General features: G+C 33.9%; 3 protein-coding genes across 5 annotated transcripts; 2 read left to right on the top strand and 1 right to left on the bottom strand.

The window, feature by feature from the left end:
• The first annotated feature begins 2,744 nt into the window (after nucleotides 1-2,744).
• On the top strand, nucleotides 2,745-6,087 carry LOC107010921 (B2 protein). Of its 3 annotated transcripts, none has more exons than XM_015210181.2 (6): nucleotides 2,745-2,888; nucleotides 3,658-4,223; nucleotides 4,607-4,707; nucleotides 5,251-5,334; nucleotides 5,421-5,531; nucleotides 5,620-6,087. In XM_015210181.2, exons 2-6 carry the CDS (start codon nucleotides 3,668-3,670, stop codon nucleotides 5,659-5,661), a joined length of 894 nt encoding a protein of 297 aa, XP_015065667.1. In that variant the 5' UTR covers nucleotides 2,745-2,888; nucleotides 3,658-3,667; the 3' UTR covers nucleotides 5,662-6,087. The 3 variants fall into 3 exon arrangements, with proteins under 3 accessions (XP_015065667.1, XP_015065668.1, XP_015065669.1); XM_015210182.1 differs by lacking the exon at nucleotides 2,745-2,888 and adding an exon at nucleotides 2,923-3,089; XM_015210183.1 differs by lacking the exon at nucleotides 2,745-2,888 and adding an exon at nucleotides 2,928-2,958.
• Nucleotides 5,932-8,014, bottom strand: LOC107010920 (pentatricopeptide repeat-containing protein At5g56310-like). Its single transcript, XM_027914268.1, has one exon. The coding sequence runs from the start codon at nucleotides 7,941-7,943 to the stop codon at nucleotides 6,510-6,512; it is 1,434 nt and encodes a 477-aa protein (XP_027770069.1). The 5' UTR covers nucleotides 7,944-8,014; the 3' UTR covers nucleotides 5,932-6,509.
• A 2,169-nt stretch (nucleotides 8,015-10,183) lies between these two features.
• LOC107010919 (sulfite oxidase) lies at nucleotides 10,184-17,210 on the top strand. The gene is made up of 12 exons (XM_015210179.2): nucleotides 10,184-10,514; nucleotides 10,754-10,869; nucleotides 10,960-11,022; nucleotides 11,112-11,148; nucleotides 11,335-11,416; nucleotides 13,280-13,398; nucleotides 13,535-13,630; nucleotides 14,617-14,727; nucleotides 14,805-14,906; nucleotides 16,083-16,130; nucleotides 16,350-16,565; nucleotides 16,852-17,210. Exons 1-12 carry the CDS (start codon nucleotides 10,440-10,442, stop codon nucleotides 16,966-16,968), a joined length of 1,182 nt encoding a protein of 393 aa, XP_015065665.1. The 5' UTR covers nucleotides 10,184-10,439; the 3' UTR covers nucleotides 16,969-17,210.
• Nucleotides 17,211-17,522: the final 312 nt, after the last annotated feature.

The raw sequence follows: 17,522 nt of genomic DNA, 5'->3' as shown, positions 1-17,522 counted from the left end.
TTAATTCTCTTCTAATAATTCAACTTTAATACATTTGTAATACATTTTTAATTCAAGTTTAATTCATTTTGCAGTTTCTTATGTCTCTTCATTTGTTACGATTATACTAGTTCTCTTTTAATAATTCAACTTTAATATGTTTGTAATACATTTTAAATTTAAATTTAAATCATTTTGCAGTTTCTTATGTCTCTTCATTTGTTACGATTATACTAGTTCTCTTCTAATAATTCAACTTTAATATGCTTGTAATATATTTTTAATTTAAATTTTAATTCTTTTGCAGTTTTTTATGCCTCTTCATTTGTTACGATTATATTACTTCTCTAATTAACTATTGATATAAGTTTTATAGAGTCTAGAATAATTAATTATTCTACGAAAAAAGAAAAAAAGAGCAATAGTAAGAGGAGACAGAGCAACAACAAAAAAGCAAGAAAGAAAGGACAACATAAAGAAAGTAGGAAGAATGAAAGAAAGTAAGAGGGAGTGAGACAGAGAAAAGAGAAAGAAAGATAAAAAAGGGAGCGAGACATAGAAAAGGAGAAAGAAAGAGTGAGACAGAAAAAAGGAAAAGAATTAAAGAAGTTGCTATAAATGGTAATAAATGAAAAATATCGCTAAAATTAGTAATTATTCGTTAAAATATACCAATTTATGTAATTTTTCCATTCACAAATGGCCACAATTTACAAGAATGGCCGGAGGTAGTAGTATGATATTGAACTTTTGACCTCATTTATATCATCATCAAAATTTCAAAGTTGAGTAATTTTGAACTTTTTGACCTTTGAAGATCTTTTTGCTAGAGTAAGGATTCAAAATTTAAGTTGTCTATCTTCAATATCATGTTGTATGAGTTAAAATAAAGATCTATTGAATGCATAATAATAATGAAAAGCCATTTTACTTTTGAATAATATGACAATGAAACACTCATGATAGTTAAGAATAGTTTCTTGTTAATATCAATCTAGGTATTGCTAAATTTTAGGTTTCAATTTTGAGTTCTACTTATTTTGCTTATTATTTTACAATAACATTTATGAGCTATTGTTCATTATTTCAACTATTCTTGATAGTGAGAAATTAAATATTAGGAATCTAATATTTTATCATTATTGACGTGCTACTAAATTTTAAATACATATTTAACTGATATTTTAAAAATAATTTTAGGGATAAATAAATGGATCAAAGATATCATCCATAGCCTATTTACAATTTTATGCTGATCAAAATGATGCTTCCATAGATCCACATGATACAATACAAATAAAGCTAGTGAGATTATTCAAAAGGATTTAACTACTAATTCACAATGAATATTTATATCAAAAGCTATAATAAAATCTAAGATATCAATGTGATTGTAGTGTAATTCAAAATGCAAACAGTTTCTAACTAATGAAATATTCACACCTATAAATTATGTATGTTAATTGAATTTATTAAAATTCAATTTTAAATACAATAAGTAATGGACGCAATTTAAATATTACAAAATTCATTATAGAAAGATGTCCGGATTATTTAGGCCATTATCTTTTCAAAAAAATAGATTAAAATCATAAGGAAGTATAACAAAAAGAAATTCACTCGTTCTCGTTCCAAAATCAAAAGCAAACCAAGATATTCATATAAAGTATAAATTAAATTAAAAGATATTTGCAACAATTGTGATTTAAGTAATAAGTAATTTGTTTTTTTACTTAACAATAATAATATCAAATTTAAATTCTTAAATATGAAGCAATTTTAATTTAGTTATATTTTAATACGTATACTAAGGGCCATTTGGTCATACAATATAAAATTATAACATGAAAGAAAGTTGAAGTTTTGTTTCAACATGGTATTTGAACTTATTATGTTGTATATATATGTTTTCTCATAAACATAAAAGCGTATGAAGTTATAAAACTTTTAAAAAATTGTCTCAAATTTTTATACAATATTACCAAGTAAGTATAGATTTATAAAATCGCATAATACACTATCACAGAGATATCATTAAAAAATATAATATTTGTACATCTAATTTTAATGCAATAAAAAAGAAACACAAGTTGTAGGGTACACTACTCCAGCATAGTACGTACAATATTCTCACATTGAACTTGCATTTTTCGTTCGTGTGACTGAAAAGATGAATCAACATTGTTACTCTGAGCCATTTATTGATCGATTTAGTCGGTAATTGATTGGTGGATATAAATGGTACTAAAACTTAAAACTGAAATTGATTTGAAGTAATAATAAATTCTATATAAGTGAGAATATTAATTCTATGAGATGTAAACTATTCAAAAACCAATGATATCAATTATAAATTTTATTTACATATGAAAAAATAGCTAGTAAATATAAATATAACGTCGTTTTTACAAAAATATAAACTCGTATATCAATTTTTATATTTAAAAAATCTCAAATCATAACCTTAAAATGGAGATAAAATTAATAAAAAATTACACATTCAAACACTAATTTTATTTTATAATTTCATATTATAATTCGAAATTAGAGGTCCAAATGATTCATTGATAAAAATAATGGTAAGATTCAAACTAATTAAAAAGTAGTTCATTTTCTAGTCCAACTCGAGTGGCCCATTACTCGACCGACAGCACTAACTTTCACCGCATGTCACGCGTGACTAAATTCGCCGAGCCGACTGGTCATCAGGAATTTGAAACGGATATGCCGGTCACACTAATTTATAGAGCACCATACTTATTTTTCAAAAAAAATAATCATGGCATTTATGTAATTAACTGAAGAGATAAGGGCATTTAAGCTGAAATCGGATTCATAAATATCCAAAAATCTGTACTACCTTCTTCTCCTCGCATCTTCCGGGTCTTCGCAGCCGAAGTGATAAAGGGGTATGTCTTATCTATTTATTATTACTCTATTCACTCTCACTCTTTCTACAGTTTTACATTCATAGATTTGGTAAATCCCAAAGATATAGGGTTTCTCTGATCTGCTTTTTACTTATTTTTTTTTCGTAAGCTTTAATTTCGGCCTATATTACTGCATTTTTGCGTAATCTCGGATTCTTCGGTTCAAGATTGTGTGATATTGTAAATCTCTTTTTAAGTTATTTTCCATGGTTATATCCATTTTGTTTCTTTGATCTATTTTTTCCCTTTTAGTGAATTTAGCAAGATGAGTTATTCATTGACTTTTGAATGCACATATTATTAGCACGGTATACTTGTACGTTTTTTCAGGTTTTTGTTTATGTCAATGGCCAACAAACCATAATCTCTAGGTATACTTTTTCTAGGCACTTAGGTGATTTATGATTCAGGTTGCAATTACCTTGATGTTGATTGTTGAGAGTAGTAACTGATCTACATCGAAAAGAGGGGTTACTTAGATAATAAGCACCCCCAACCTCCAACCTAAATTTGTGGGTTCGAGTTAGCAAGAGAGCAAAAAAAGCTGGGAGCTCTAGAAAGGGGTAAAAAGAAATAAAAATCTGTATCAAGTATAAATAATGCTGCTAGTTGAGTTAGAAAGTTCTATGTTTTGTCGTTTTTTTCTATCGTATGTCCCTATAGATTGAATTGCTATGGTTGAATCACTTTTCATGATTGACAAGTTGTTGTGAACTTATTTATGCTTCTTTAAAATAATTGCATTCAGATACTGCAAAATGGAGAATATGCAGAGCTATTGGCAATTTGGCGACGAGCTTCGAGGACAATCAAAAGCCTCAGAGGATCATAAATGGTCAACAGCTGCTATAAAATTATCTGAACAGATGAAGTACAAAGGTGAACGTAGGAATAACCTTGACCTTTCAAAGAGCTATGCTGAAATTAGGCCCAGGGGTAATCATATGTTTCAGGAAGATAACAAGTGGGAAAGCCTTAACTTCAATATGTTAAATTTGGAAAGCAAGATGACTGAAAATATGAGCAAGAATCGCATTATGGATAGCATTTACAATGCAAATCCAGTTTATCTTAAGCCCAATTTTAACAGCTTGGGAAATTCATCTTTAAGCAAGTTCAATGCTAGCAACTATACCAAGGAACCAAGCAAGAATAACAACAACGTTGAGAGCACAAATGGAAATAACTCCGTTGACAAAAGGTTTAAGACTCTGCCTGCTGCTGAAACACTGCCAAAGAATGAGGTTCTTGGTGGATATATATTTGTTTGTAACAATGACACAATGCAGGAAGACCTAAAGCGCCTTCTCTTTGGTAATTACCTTTTCCCTATCATGTTAAGCATTGTCTATTCAAGTGTGATATTGCATTTGGTATTCGATAGCCAGGGATTTTATGTTTTGTTACTAGTTGGATAAACTGCATGTTGAACCTACTTAGTTAACGACCAGTGGTTTTACGCTATTTTATTATAGAAGCTCAAAGAGCATCTAGCCAACAATTGAAGAAAATGAATTTTGACTTTGTTACTAGCTCTGAGTACTCTTCTTCAGAATTGCTATCACCAATCCTCAACTCCTATCACAACATAGCCTAGTATCGACAAAAGTTTAAATCATTGATAAATAGATGATGACTTGAGAATAGTTCTTCCCAATTGTTATCCCCTCTATTCAACTCCGATCATTTACTTGCAGGCCTTCCTCCTAGATACAGAGATTCCGTGAGGGCAATAACACCAGGGTTGCCCTTGTTCCTATATAATTACACTACTCACCAGTTGCATGGTATCTTTGAGGTTAGTTGCAGAAACTTTTTGCTATATTGTGATTGTGTGAGTTCATATGATGATAAATCAACTGTTTTATATTTCTAAAGCTTAAGTGTAAATCAACAACAAATATCATGTTGGGTGTTGCATTTGCTAAGATTCACATCGTTGTATATGATTGCGTGCAGTGTGTAGCATAAGTTTTATATTCGTACAAAAGATTGGCTGCTTCTTCTCCTTTCAGATTTTCTTAATTCTGTGGTTAGAATTTTTTTTGCCTTGTGTTAAGCCTGGTGCCTTGGTGTGCTGTGTACTTTATGGGGAACCTTATAATTTTGCGGTTTTTGGCCTGAGCATTAACTTGCTGAGCTCTTATTTCTTGCCAAAAATGAGCTACATGTTTTTAAATATGGCACCATAAGCTTCTTTTTTAAATAGCTTCAGTTTCATTACTTCTCTGACTCAATCTTAATTTATGCAATGAGCATAGATATTAAAGATAAATTGGATTCAATCAAATCAAGTATCCGGCATGCACCATGACTTTTTCTTTGAACTATCTCTGGGCAGGCATCGAGTTTTGGAGGTTCCAACATTGATCCAACTGCCTGGGAGGATAAAAAGTGTAAAGGAGAGTCAAGGTTCCCTGCTCAGGTAAGTTATGAATTACAGCTCATTTTCTATTGAGGCTTTTGAAGGATCTGTGTAGATTTTCTTAGTTTCACGTACTTAATGCTTAGGTGAGGATCCGTGTCCGGAAAGTCTGTAATCCTTTGGAGGAAGATGCTTTCAGACCAGTTTTACATCATTATGATGGCCCCAAGTTCCGTCTGGAGCTCTCCGTTCCTGAGGTAAGATGATCATTCACATCTAAGTTCCATGCACCTGTTATGGGTAGACTACAGGTTTTTAACTCCTAAAACCTTATCGGATTTGCAGACTTTGGACTTACTAGATCTCTGTGAAAAAGCCGGTGTGTAGGTGCTATGTGCTCGTGCTGGCGTCCTGTAATAGTAAGCATAAAAGAACTGTAGCCTATGTGAATGTTATAGGTTTGTGGTGCATGTCAGCAGTGTGCTGTCCGTAGCTTTTCCTTAGCGTAAGCTTTGGGGTGCAAGTCTAGTTAAGAGGTTGTAAGTTTAGGATTGGCTTGTATTAGCCAAATAAGTGCAATGCTTATCTCCGAAGATATTTGCTGAGTGGCTTCACAAATTTAGCTATGTAATCTTGCAGTAAACTAGAAACAAGTAAGACAATTATGTAATGGGTCAAGATCGAATGTGTTTCTGTATCTGCAGAGGAACTCTGCTTCATGTGATTTGTAAGGTTTGAATTCTTAACATTTCTTTACATTTAGGGAATGCCAGTGCGTGTCCACCAAGGTATTTGGTGACTTTGTCATAAAAATATTTGTGTTGATGGTTAAAGTCTATCCAGCAACAAGTTTTTGCAGAAACTATGTGGCTCTCTTGGCTCATTATGGAACAATGATTAAGTAATGTGTCCTAACTTGGCTGTCCTTCAGCTGAAAGTTTTGGTACCTTTAATTTCCCCAGCTATGTTTTTCATCATATGAGATAACAATCTAGATACATTTAACAAAATTATCATGCTAAACATTACATTCTGAATATTTTGAGGTTGACACATACACAATTTGGTTTTCCCTCTACTTCCATAATTGAAGGTTGAAAAAACGTTCACTGACCAACTTTGCTAGGTTATATTTCCAATCTGTAAAAGATAGTTGTCATCCTTCAATTCTTACAAATGTGATGGCATTCAGGTCTCAAAATGCAGTAGTCAGTGAATTTTGAAAGGATCCAAAATCACGTAGCTGCATTTACAAGGCTCCAACCGGGTGTTTTCTTTAAACTTCCTTCCTTCATCCGCTTCCTTAGTTTTACCACATCGTCCCATCTTTCAGCTTCTGCATACATATTAGATAAGACGACATATACTCCATGACTATTTGGATTCAAAAGCAGAATTTCTTTCACAGCTCGTTCTGCAATATCTATGTTTCCATGGCTCTGACATGCATGTAACAAGGAACCCCAGATAACCACATCAGCCTTCCAAATCATTCCTCTTATGAGCTGCTCAGCTTCTAGTAGTTTCCCATTCCGCCCAAGAATGTCAACCATGCATCCGTAATGCTCAATCTTGGGACCTAAACGGTATAACTCTTTCATGGAGTGAAATATTCCTTCACCATAGTCAAATAACCCTGCATGGCAGCACGCTGACAGAACCCCAACTAATGTAATGTCATTTGGCTTTACTTTTTCTTGTTCTAGTTCCTTAAAGAAGTTAATTGCTTCTTTTCCATGTCCATGGGCAGCTAACCCGCAAATCATTGCATTCCAAGTTGCAATGTTCCTTTCTCTCATACTACTAAAGCACTTCTTTGCTTTTACTATGGCACCGTTCTTTGCGTACATGTTCACTAATGCTGTTCCAAGAATCACTCCTAATTCTATCCCGTTTTCTTCCATATAGGCGTGAATCTGTTCTCCTAACTGCAAACTACCTGACTGGGCACAAGCTGACAACACAGAAGCCAATGTAGCTCCGTTGGGCGCCATTCCATCCTCAAGCATACACTCAAACAACTGAATAGCATCACCATACCTGTCATTCTGAGCAAACCCACAAATCATCGTCGTCCAAATACTCAAATTTCTCTCAGGAACTTCATCAAACACTTCCCGCGCATCCCTCAATACACGAGAAACAGAATAAGCCCTGATCAAGCCATTAACAACATGCAAATCTAAATCTAACCCAAATTTAATAGAATGACAATGCACTTGTCTACTAACATAAATACACATCACGTTGGAACAAGCTTTTAGTACAAAAGGGAATGTATGTTTACCGGGAGCGACGCAAAGTCTTCGCATCTTTACATAAAAAAGCAAGGCTTGTCGGGGATTTGAGCTACCAGCTTGAGCTCTTATGAGAGTGTTCCACATGAATGAATTGGGTTCGTTGATACTGTCGAAAAGTCTTACGGCATAAGAAAGGCTGCCTGATTGTGAGAGAGCAGAGAAGGACAGTAAACGGCTGGCAGCAAAATTGTCGTGGATGCGGGCTCTGACGATCATTTGGGCATGTATTTGCTTGAGTTGGTGCAGTGAGGTACATTGGTCGGCTAGGAGGGAGAGGTGAGGAGGATTGCGTGATGGTGGAGCAGGAGGACCATAGGTGATACTACAGAGGTGTCTGTAATGGAGTCCCCTCATCTTGAAGGGAACCATATTTCACAACCACCTTTGAAATAAAAACTCTACTATGTCTAATCAATGATTAGATAAATATTTACCCATCTCAAATCAATTTATGGGAAAAGCGTTTTTATAACAAGTAAAAGAGATAATATAATATCTAATCAACAAATTTAAAATTTAAAATCACTAAGATTTTTTTTTTTTTTTTTTGGAGAATTAACATGTGGGAAGATGATTGTTGGTGAACGGTAACCATGTCTCTATTTTTTCAAAATACTATTTTGGAAATCGATATCATAAAAAAGGTTCGTGAATTTTAAAATAAAATAATATATTAAAAAGAAACATACAGAAAAAAATAAATATATACGATTCTTAAATATCAAATTATTTAATCAAATCGGAATTTGAATCCAGCGACCACCACAATGATAATCTGAAACCTTTACACTAATCTCTCTGAACTAAAAAGAACATATTTTCTTTACAGAAACACAAAAAATTCGCTAGTAAAAACAATTAAAATTATTTCTTTTTTTTTCTTCTAAATTCTAAGAATTCTTCCTAAGAAGGCCATTGGAAAACTCTTTAATGTTGGTCATGTTAAAATTATTTTTAATGTTGTTCATGCTAAAATTCCTTATTACAATTGCTATTGATAATTATCATTTAATTTTACAATTTAAGCATATCACGTGATACATTAAATTTATAGAGTCATTAAAAACATTTTTTTTTAAAAATAGCTAAACCTAAAAATGAAAGAATAACCAATTAAAATTAGGAAAAATTGTATATAATACTAGCAAATTACTAATTCAAATTAAATAGTATAACCATAGTTTGATTTAATTGTATTTCATAGCAAATTATTGTTATTTCGCCTCTCTCATAATGAATCTCGCTCATTACTTTCGTTCTCTCCCTCACCTCTCTCACTTTCATACAAACGCAAATGTATAAAATGTGTTTGTGTTTGTATAAAGCGAAAGAAGATTGTATATATGCATATATTTTTGTTCCCAGATCTCTCTCGCTCGCTCACTCGACTCTCACTTTATACAAAACGCAAATGTATAATGTGCTTGTGTTTGTAAAAAGCAAGAGAAAAATGTGTATATACATATATTTTCATTCCCCTTTCTCCCATCTCCCAGATCTCGGTCGACACTCTCGTTCTCTCGCTTTTATACAAACGCAAATGTATAAAATCTGTTTGTGTTTGTATAAAGCGAGAGAAGGTTGTATATATGCATATATTTTCGTTTCAGATCTCGCTCGCCACTCTCTCAGATCTCGCTTGCTGACTCGACTCTCACACTTTATACAAAAAATGTATAAAATGTGTTTGTGTTTGTCCAAAGCGAGAGAAAATGTATATATAAATATATTTTCGTTCCCCTTTCTTCCCTCTCCCAGATCTCGCTCGCCACTCTCGCTCTCTCCTTCGCCCTCTCACTTTTATACAAACGCAAATGTATAAAATCTGTTTGTGTTTGTATAAAGCTAGAGAAGGTTGTATATATGCATATATTTTCGTTCCAAATCTCGCTCGCCACTCTCCTAGATCTCGTTCACTCACTCGGCTCTCTCACTTTATACAAAAAATGTATAAAATGTGTTTGTACTAAGCGAGAGAAAATGTGTGTGTGTGTGTGTGTGTATATATATATATATATATTCATTCCCCTTTCTTCCCTCTCCCAGATCTCGCTCACCCACTCATCTCTCTCACTTTACACAAACACAAATGTATACATTGTGTTTGTATAAAGTGAGAGAAAATTATATATACAAATATAAATGCATATATTTTCGTCCTACACACTTATGATTATACAAATACAATTTTTTCCTGTTCAGTTTTCTTTCCTCTTTCTCTCTTTCTCGCTTTATACAAACACGATTATGCAATTGATCTTACTGTTTTTTTTTGTATATGTATAGCGAAATATACATATTTATATTTGTCACGACGCACAATTATACAAACTATAGATATAACATACAAATATAATTTTTATGTTTGTTATACGTGAAATTTTTATATTTGTTATACGTGAAAGTTACTCTTAAAACTAACTTAATTCACCTTAGATATGTCTAATCCGAAATATTTTGTTCCATATAAGATTTTTAATAATACATTATAAAATTTAAAATTTAATTAATTTGTTAAGAGTAGATTGGGATTATGACCTGTTTCAACCTTATTTCATTTGACACTGCTTATTAAAGTCAAAAAATGATCTGGCCTGAGGACATGTACACACGGTGAAATGAAATAAATAATAATCCACCGTGGCAATCGAGGCGACCTCGACAAATTATCCACATCACAAGTCACACAGCACCGTTTGATTTCCAATTGCATGAAGAGTATAACCTTTCTCCACAGCCTCAAATTCGTCAGGTAGTAGGGCCGCTCCAATATTTGTACAAATCTTCCTCATCTCCCTCGCACTCACACACACACACACACCTAGCAGGACTACTGTGAAGCCGGCGGCAAAGGAAACTGAGAAAATGCCTGGGATTAAAGGGCCTTCCGATTATTCGCGAGAACCCCCTCGCCATCCTTCTCTTAAAGTTAATGCCAAGGTTACTCTATAAACTTCCCTGTTTCTTCATTCTTTTGCCACTGTATAGATCGCTGCAATTAAGTTTTCCAATTATCTGAATCCTCAATTTTCAGAGTTAATGGTAGTTATTCCGATGTTTATGAATCAAAGATATTTTCATTTTTGGTGGAGTTTCTATTGCGATTTTCTGCTAATTTGTTAAGACTATCTGCTGATCGAATCGTTACGGGAATTGCCGATTATCAAATTTTGTTGTAGGAACCCTTTAATGCTGAGCCAACTCGTTCAGCTCTGATTTCATCTTATGTCACTCCTGTTGATTTCTTTTACAAGAGAAACCACGGACCCATACCAGTAGTCGATGACATAGAGAGGTTTTATACTTTGGTTTGTTTTTGTAAAATCCTTTCATGTTTTTTTTTTCTTAGAGCTTTCTTGCTGATAGTGCTTGCCCCTTTCTTCAGGTATTCCGTTTCTCTGAGTGGTCTTATAAAAAATTCCAAAGACTTGTTTATGAAGGATATTTGGTGAGGATACTGCAGACCTTTACATCAATACTTCAATTTTCATGTAACTCACTCAAATGATTGATGTTTTTTTGGTTTATAAATAACAGTAAGCTTCCAAAATATACGGTTACTGCCACTTTACAGGTAAATTATCATGCTCTGGCTCCAGATTGTTGCGTTTGTTGCTGGGAGAGAACTGTGGATTGGGATATGATAAATTTTGAAAAAGAAATTTTTGGGCCATATCTTATAAAATTCTCCCGAGGGGAATGTGCACTGCTGTTGATCATTCAGCTATTTGCAAAACTAATTTGGTTAATTCTTCTCTAGTGTGCTGGTAACAGAAGAACTGCTATGAGTAAGAGTCGAACGGTGAAAGGAGTTGGTTGGGATATTGCTGCTTTAGGAAATGGTAAGTTGATTAAACCTGCAGTGCATTCATCATTTAAATGCTTGGTCTGATATCTAATTCTCATATACTACTGTAGATAACTTGAGAAATAAACTAGATTGGATGGAGAAGTCGCAAGTTCAACATGTTTATGCTAGAAAGTTTCCATTTCCGTTCATTATCTGCATTTTATCACGTATACACGCTCTTCTCTAAGTAGCCAAAGATAATTTGGAGATTATTAGAGTGCGCTAAATTTCTGCTAATGCATTTCTGTTCAAGTCTAGAAGAGTTAGTACTACACTACCATACGCATAGAGTAGTTTTTTTTTCTATGTTTCGTTCCATCCTTGGATTGACAAGGAGACCACCAATTTAAGTAGCCAAAGCCAATTTTAAGATTATTAGAGTGCGCCAGATTTCTGCTAATGCAATTCTATTTAAGTCGAGAACAGTTAGTACTGACATTATAGAATTAAAGGACCTTTGCTTGGTAAACTTACTACACTACCATACACATGCTGTAGTTTTTTTCTATGTTTTATTCCATCCTTGGATTGAAAAGGAAACCACCATCAAGCCCCTTTGTAGCTCCCCCACATTACTTTTGACTTGGTAAATGTGATTGCCTTAACTGATTTGTATGTGTTGTTCCCTTTTTCTTCTACTTCTGAGAGGTTTCACAATATATCTACATGTCTCGCTGCTGGTATTGTTTATAATTTGTTTGTTTGTCACTCATTTATTTGGTAAGTTCTCCTTTGAGTATGTAGAGTCTCAACTCTCATGTGAGTATGACTTTACTAATGTAATTGTAATGTCACTGACCCATGAAATCAATTTTTGGAAGAATTCATTTGAAAAAGAGTTCATTAGAAGAACTTTAATCATGTCCTACCTTTCCACTCATGTTTATTACAAATGAGGGGTTTGTTTATTATTAGCACTTAATGAGATTCCGTTGAGCTTCCTCTAAAAAAAATTTCATGGGCTTGTATAATACTCCCTCCGTCCTTATCTATGTGGTACCGTTTGACTTGACACAACAGCTATTTGACATAGGAACCAAAACTTGTTCCAAGGTAATCAAGTTCACAGTAATGTGTGATGTTCCTGCTTGTGGTCTTCATATTAATTTTTTTTTCGAAATTTTTTGACTGTCATTATTTCAGTGTTCACCCATTACTTGTATAATAAATGAGTCAAATTAACATTTTATGCTTAATTTGACATAGGTAAAAGAAAAAAATCTATACATACTCAAAATATAACACATGTATTGAGCCAGATGGAGTAATAAGTGTGGAACTTGTAATGATTGAGTGAAAAGAGTATATGAATTCATTATATTGTGAATTTGTTAAAGAATTAAATAAACCATTTGCATCTATCTGACAGAAAATATATATAGGATGTAATGTTTCCTAACCACGGATTCATCTGTTTCGCATTCTGCACTTGGTATGATTATTTGCTTTGGTAATGAAAAGAACAATGGTTTCGGTCATGTATCTAATTCTACGGTGGAAGAGAAGGTTCCATTGGAACAATATTTGTTCAGTCAAGGGTTCCTCTCTCTTTTTTTTAAAAAAATCAATAAAGAAAAGAAGTTAGGGTATGAGAAGAAATGACAAGAAGATGTTGGAACATAAATTTGGAAGAGATGACGAAGGCAGGAGTTAATACTTGGTTATGGTAACTGCCAAATAATTGGTATGAATTTTAAGTTATACTGATGCATTGCTCCCTCCACCAAAATCACTTTTTCCAGTTGATCTCTGTTAGGAGTTCTTTTGAGAAAAATGTCAAGTATAAAATGCTTCTTGATGCCTCAATTTATTAAAAATAAATTACTTTACTTTGTTACGTCCTTGTGCATTTCAGCTGTTTGGGGTGGAGCCAAATTGGCAGATGTTCTAGAATTAGTTGGAATACCTTATTTGGCAAGTATCACACAATCTGGAGGAAAACATGTGGAATTTGTGAGCATTGACAAGTGTAAGGTGATTATGTAGGATATCTTATTCCTAGATAAAAAAAATGTTGTTTCTTTTTTCTCTTTTCTTCTTTACTTTTCTTTATTAGATATGTATACCTTGCTGTAAACTTCCTGGCTCAGCAATATATATATGAATCTAGGAGGAAGATGGAGGTCCTTATAAGGCATCAATTCCATTGAGTCAGGCTACAAACCCTGAAGCTGATGTTCTGCTCGCTTATGAGATGAATGGAGAGGTAATACAAATCTCTCTCTTCTATCTTTATTAAAAATGTGTTTGTTTTCTCAGTTTGACCTATTTCCCTTATTCATCTTTCCTAATAATGTAGTTTCTTTTACAACAACTACTAATCTCTGTATAATTTTCCTATTATACACTTAAAAAGACTTGGGTCTGTATTTTCGCTTGTTAACTATCAAATAGTGCAGTTTATAAGTTTCTATACAGTTTGTTCAAAGTCAAACCAAGGAATCCAATTTGAAACTGTTGGAGAATTTTTTCTTATTTTTGGGTCTTGATGTGACATAAAATAATGCATTTTGTCACTTTCAAATCCAATATAACAAACTATTCAAAATGTTTGTCCTTCAATTCTAACTTTTTGGAGTTGTCTGGTTCATTGAGGGATGAGAATTGTGTTAAATTTGACTGTTTGACTTGAGTTTATAGTCATGTTCAGTGTGTCAATCAATTGTAACTCTCGTGTATTGAATGCTGTGCCTATTATAATATCAAATGGCATCGTTGGTCAATTCTGTGTTTCACATTTGTTGAGTGGAACTTTGTTAGTTTTGCTTCAGCTGGTTCTGAATTTATTTCCTCTTAAAATTATTGTCATGTATTTGGTCAAGTAGTCCATTAGACAGCAATCAATGGGAACAAAGAGGGTGATATCTGATTGGCAGAGAACTATACTTCTAATTGCATGTTGAGTCTTCTTAACAAAAAGTGTTTTTTTGAGCATAACGACAACAACATTCCCAGTGTAATCCCAGAAGCGATGTGAGGTCTGGGGATATTTTAAGCATGCTATTCTAAAATTATCTTTTGTATTTTTGTTTCTACCCTGGATATCTTGGTAATGAGAAGGTTAGTATTTTGAGTGTCAGCTTGGAAACTTCTGCTACGCTCTTAACCCTTGCAATTTCCTTTTAAAACCTGATAAATTGATAGCTCAACTTGCAATATGCTATACTGACGTTCCTGGATTCACGTGTGAAGCCACTTAATAGGGATCATGGCTATCCACTGCGTGTGGTTGTCCCTGGTGTGATAGGTGCCCGTTCAGTTAAGTGGCTTGATTCCATCAATATCATTGCCGAAGAATGCAAGGTTGCTATTAATGTATTAGTACTTCAGATGATTTAACATTTTCTTTTAAACTTGTTAACACAATATTTGCTGGACAGGGATTCTTTATGCAAAAAGACTACAAGATGTTTCCACCAACAGTGAACTGGGATAACATCAACTGGTCTACTAGGAGACCGCAGATGGACTTTCCTGTTCAGGTCATTGGTTATATTTCTCCCCATCAGTAGGTTTTCATTGGGGTTCTTTTAGTTTTTTTTTATATAGAATTGTCTTTCCTGTAAATAGGTAGATAGGTAGACTAGGAATTCAAGATTACAGGTTTGGGTGGCGTTTGCTTCAAAAATTTGGAAGCTTGTACTCGAAAATCTTTTCAGATTTTTTGCAAAACCTTCTTTCGATTTTTGTGAAGCAGGCACCACCTTGGTCATTTTATTAATGAAATTTGTGAGATACCTGTGGATTGTGTTACCCCAATTTTCCAAGTTATGTGGTGTCTTTGTACTTGTGTGGAACTTTATTAATATCCGTTAATTTGGATGATGAAGAATTCATTATGTTTCCACAAAATACTGAAGCAGCTGTCCATTATGCTTCATGCTTTTCATGATTTTGCAACTGGCTAAAGGACTACCTCCCCTGGTTATTCCCAGGTTCTGAACTTGGAGATGATTAGGACCCACTTGGCCCATAGCTTCACTTGCAAATACTGAAGCAGCATTTGCAAGTTGAAGTTTGGCCATGAAGTTTTGAGTTCTAGTTGATGTTGATATTCAAGTGAAGTTTCTCAAACCTTCAACTTCCACTTATAAATATCAACTTTGCAAACTTTATTTTCTAACTTCCAACTTCAAATACATTTTCTTTTCAGTTTCAACTCATATTTTGTCCGAAAGAATGCTTAGTTTCTCTCTCTCTCTCTCTCTCTCTCTCTCTCTCTATATATATATATATATATATATATATATATAGAGAGAGAGAGAGAGAGAGAGAGAGAGAAACACTTAGTTGGAGTAAAACGGTTGATGCATGTGTCATAATTTGTTTGATAGAATATTGTAACCGGGTTTACGATTTGCAATAACACTATGTCAAAACTTTTCTTATCCTGTGTAATAAGTATTCATGTCCCTGCTATATGATGTTATTGGAATTCTTTACATGATGGTTCTAGAAAGTAGAAAGCCTAGTGATTACTTTTAAAAGTGTCTATTTCCAGATCTGAGATGGTCCAACCAGCTAACTGCCTGTTGATCAAATGATTGATTGATCTGGCATGACTTTAGCATTTATGTCTGGCTGATAACCAACATGGCTTCACAACTTTTTAAATTTGTCAATTGCTGACAGTTACTTTATTCCCTTTCTGGTTACAGAGCGCAATATGTTCCCTGGAGGATGTGAGTGTTGTAAAGCATGGAAAGGTCAGTTTTAATATGATGAACATTGTGTTCAAGCATTTCTTGACATTTATCTTAATTCTTAAATGGAAACTTTTACATATACTTGTGTAAATGAGTTTGCACGGTCTGAAAAAAAAAAGAGTTTGCATGATTCAATTATGTAGCCTTATTTTGTACTGTTGTAAGTAGAGAATCATGGTACTTTATTAGGTTATTCTAGCGGCTGGTATTTGTTTTCAGATAAACATCAAGGGGTACGCAGTATCAGGAGGTGGGCGTGGCATAGAAAGGGTAGACGTGTCTATAGATGGTGGTAAAACTTGGGAGGAAGCCACCAGATACCAGAGAACTGGTGTTCCATATATTGCTGATGATTCAAGCAGTGATAGATGGGCATGGGTCTTTTTTGAAGCTGAGGCAAATATTCCCCAGAGTGCGGAAATAGTTGCTAAAGCGGTAAGTTTTGAGTTAAAATTTGTCTGTTTTCTTAATTCTAATAGAAAAAAGGTTCAACTGTTAACTGCCACATTTTCTGATGAAATCTATCTTGACTCTTTAGTTGATATTCTTTATAGTATACTAGGGACGGTAGTTATAATGTAAAAATGTACAATGGCACATCTAGCAACCCCATGATTTGCTATATGCATTAAGACGCTGCTTTCTCTGTTATCTTACACTGGAAGACACCAGTCTGCCGAATTTCTTGCTCCGTTCTGAGCTGATATTCTATGTTTAATAGGTGGATATATCTGCAAATGTCCAACCTGAAAGTATAGATTCTGTCTGGAATCTGAGAGGAATCCTGAACACCTCATGGCATCGGGTTCATGTCCGAGTTGGTCAAGCAAATCTTTAGGCTGTGTTTCGTGTGTTGAAGCAGATGACAGTAATCAGCATATCAGGCCATGGTTGTTTGTGTCTTCCTAGCTTAAAATGAAAATAACATGGTGGTTTGTATCCTTCTTAGCTTAAAATGAAAATAGCATGGTGGTTTGCGTCTTCCTAGCTTAAAATGAAAATAAATTGTTCTCTTGATGTTGTCTCGAAATACTAATGGAAATAATAAAAATTTGGAAGTGATTGCATCTTGACAATTAATTGTGTTAGTTTCTTCTCCAGTTTCTATTTCTCTAAATGCTTTGGTAGTTTGATTTGGACAAGCTCCTAATTACTTGTTGAGTTTTGGATGACGGAACCAATGAAGTGAAAGCAAGAGAGATTCCAATCACGGGTATCTAGGAACTGGTTAGTAGGTTTTGCTTTACTTTCTATTAATTTGGTCCCTTATTTTGTCCTCTTCCCCAACTTGTTTGGGATAGAGACGTAGTTGTAATATTTCTTCCTCGCCAGCTGATCATGGTATCTTCTCGCCTCCTCAAACACCTCGTGGAAGTGGAACGGTGGAAGTCC

The sequence above is a fragment of the Solanum pennellii genome, chromosome 2 (genome assembly GCF_001406875.1).
Source record: "Solanum pennellii chromosome 2, SPENNV200".
NCBI lineage: Eukaryota > Viridiplantae > Streptophyta > Magnoliopsida > Solanales > Solanaceae > Solanum > Solanum pennellii.
Note: the sequence above shows the minus strand (reverse complement) of the source record. Positions and strands in the feature narration are given on the sequence as shown.

Excerpts from the sequence above, each read along its gene's own strand:
- LOC107010921 (XM_015210181.2), top strand. The coding sequence starts at position 3,668 with ATGGAGAATATGCAGAGCTATTGGCAATTTGGCGACGAGCTTCGAGGA. Across the intron at positions 4,224-4,606 it reads CCTAAAGCGCCTTCTCTTTG|GCCTTCCTCCTAGATACAGA; the intron begins GTAATTACCTTT and ends ATTTACTTGCAG. Across the intron at positions 5,532-5,619 it reads TGGAGCTCTCCGTTCCTGAG|ACTTTGGACTTACTAGATCT; the intron begins GTAAGATGATCA and ends TCGGATTTGCAG.
- LOC107010920 (XM_027914268.1), bottom strand. The coding sequence starts at position 7,943 with ATGGTTCCCTTCAAGATGAGGGGACTCCATTACAGACACCTCTGTAGT.
- LOC107010919 (XM_015210179.2), top strand. The coding sequence starts at position 10,440 with ATGCCTGGGATTAAAGGGCCTTCCGATTATTCGCGAGAACCCCCTCGC. Across the intron at positions 16,131-16,349 it reads GTGTTGTAAAGCATGGAAAG|ATAAACATCAAGGGGTACGC; the intron begins GTCAGTTTTAAT and ends ATTTGTTTTCAG. Across the intron at positions 16,566-16,851 it reads CGGAAATAGTTGCTAAAGCG|GTGGATATATCTGCAAATGT; the intron begins GTAAGTTTTGAG and ends TATGTTTAATAG.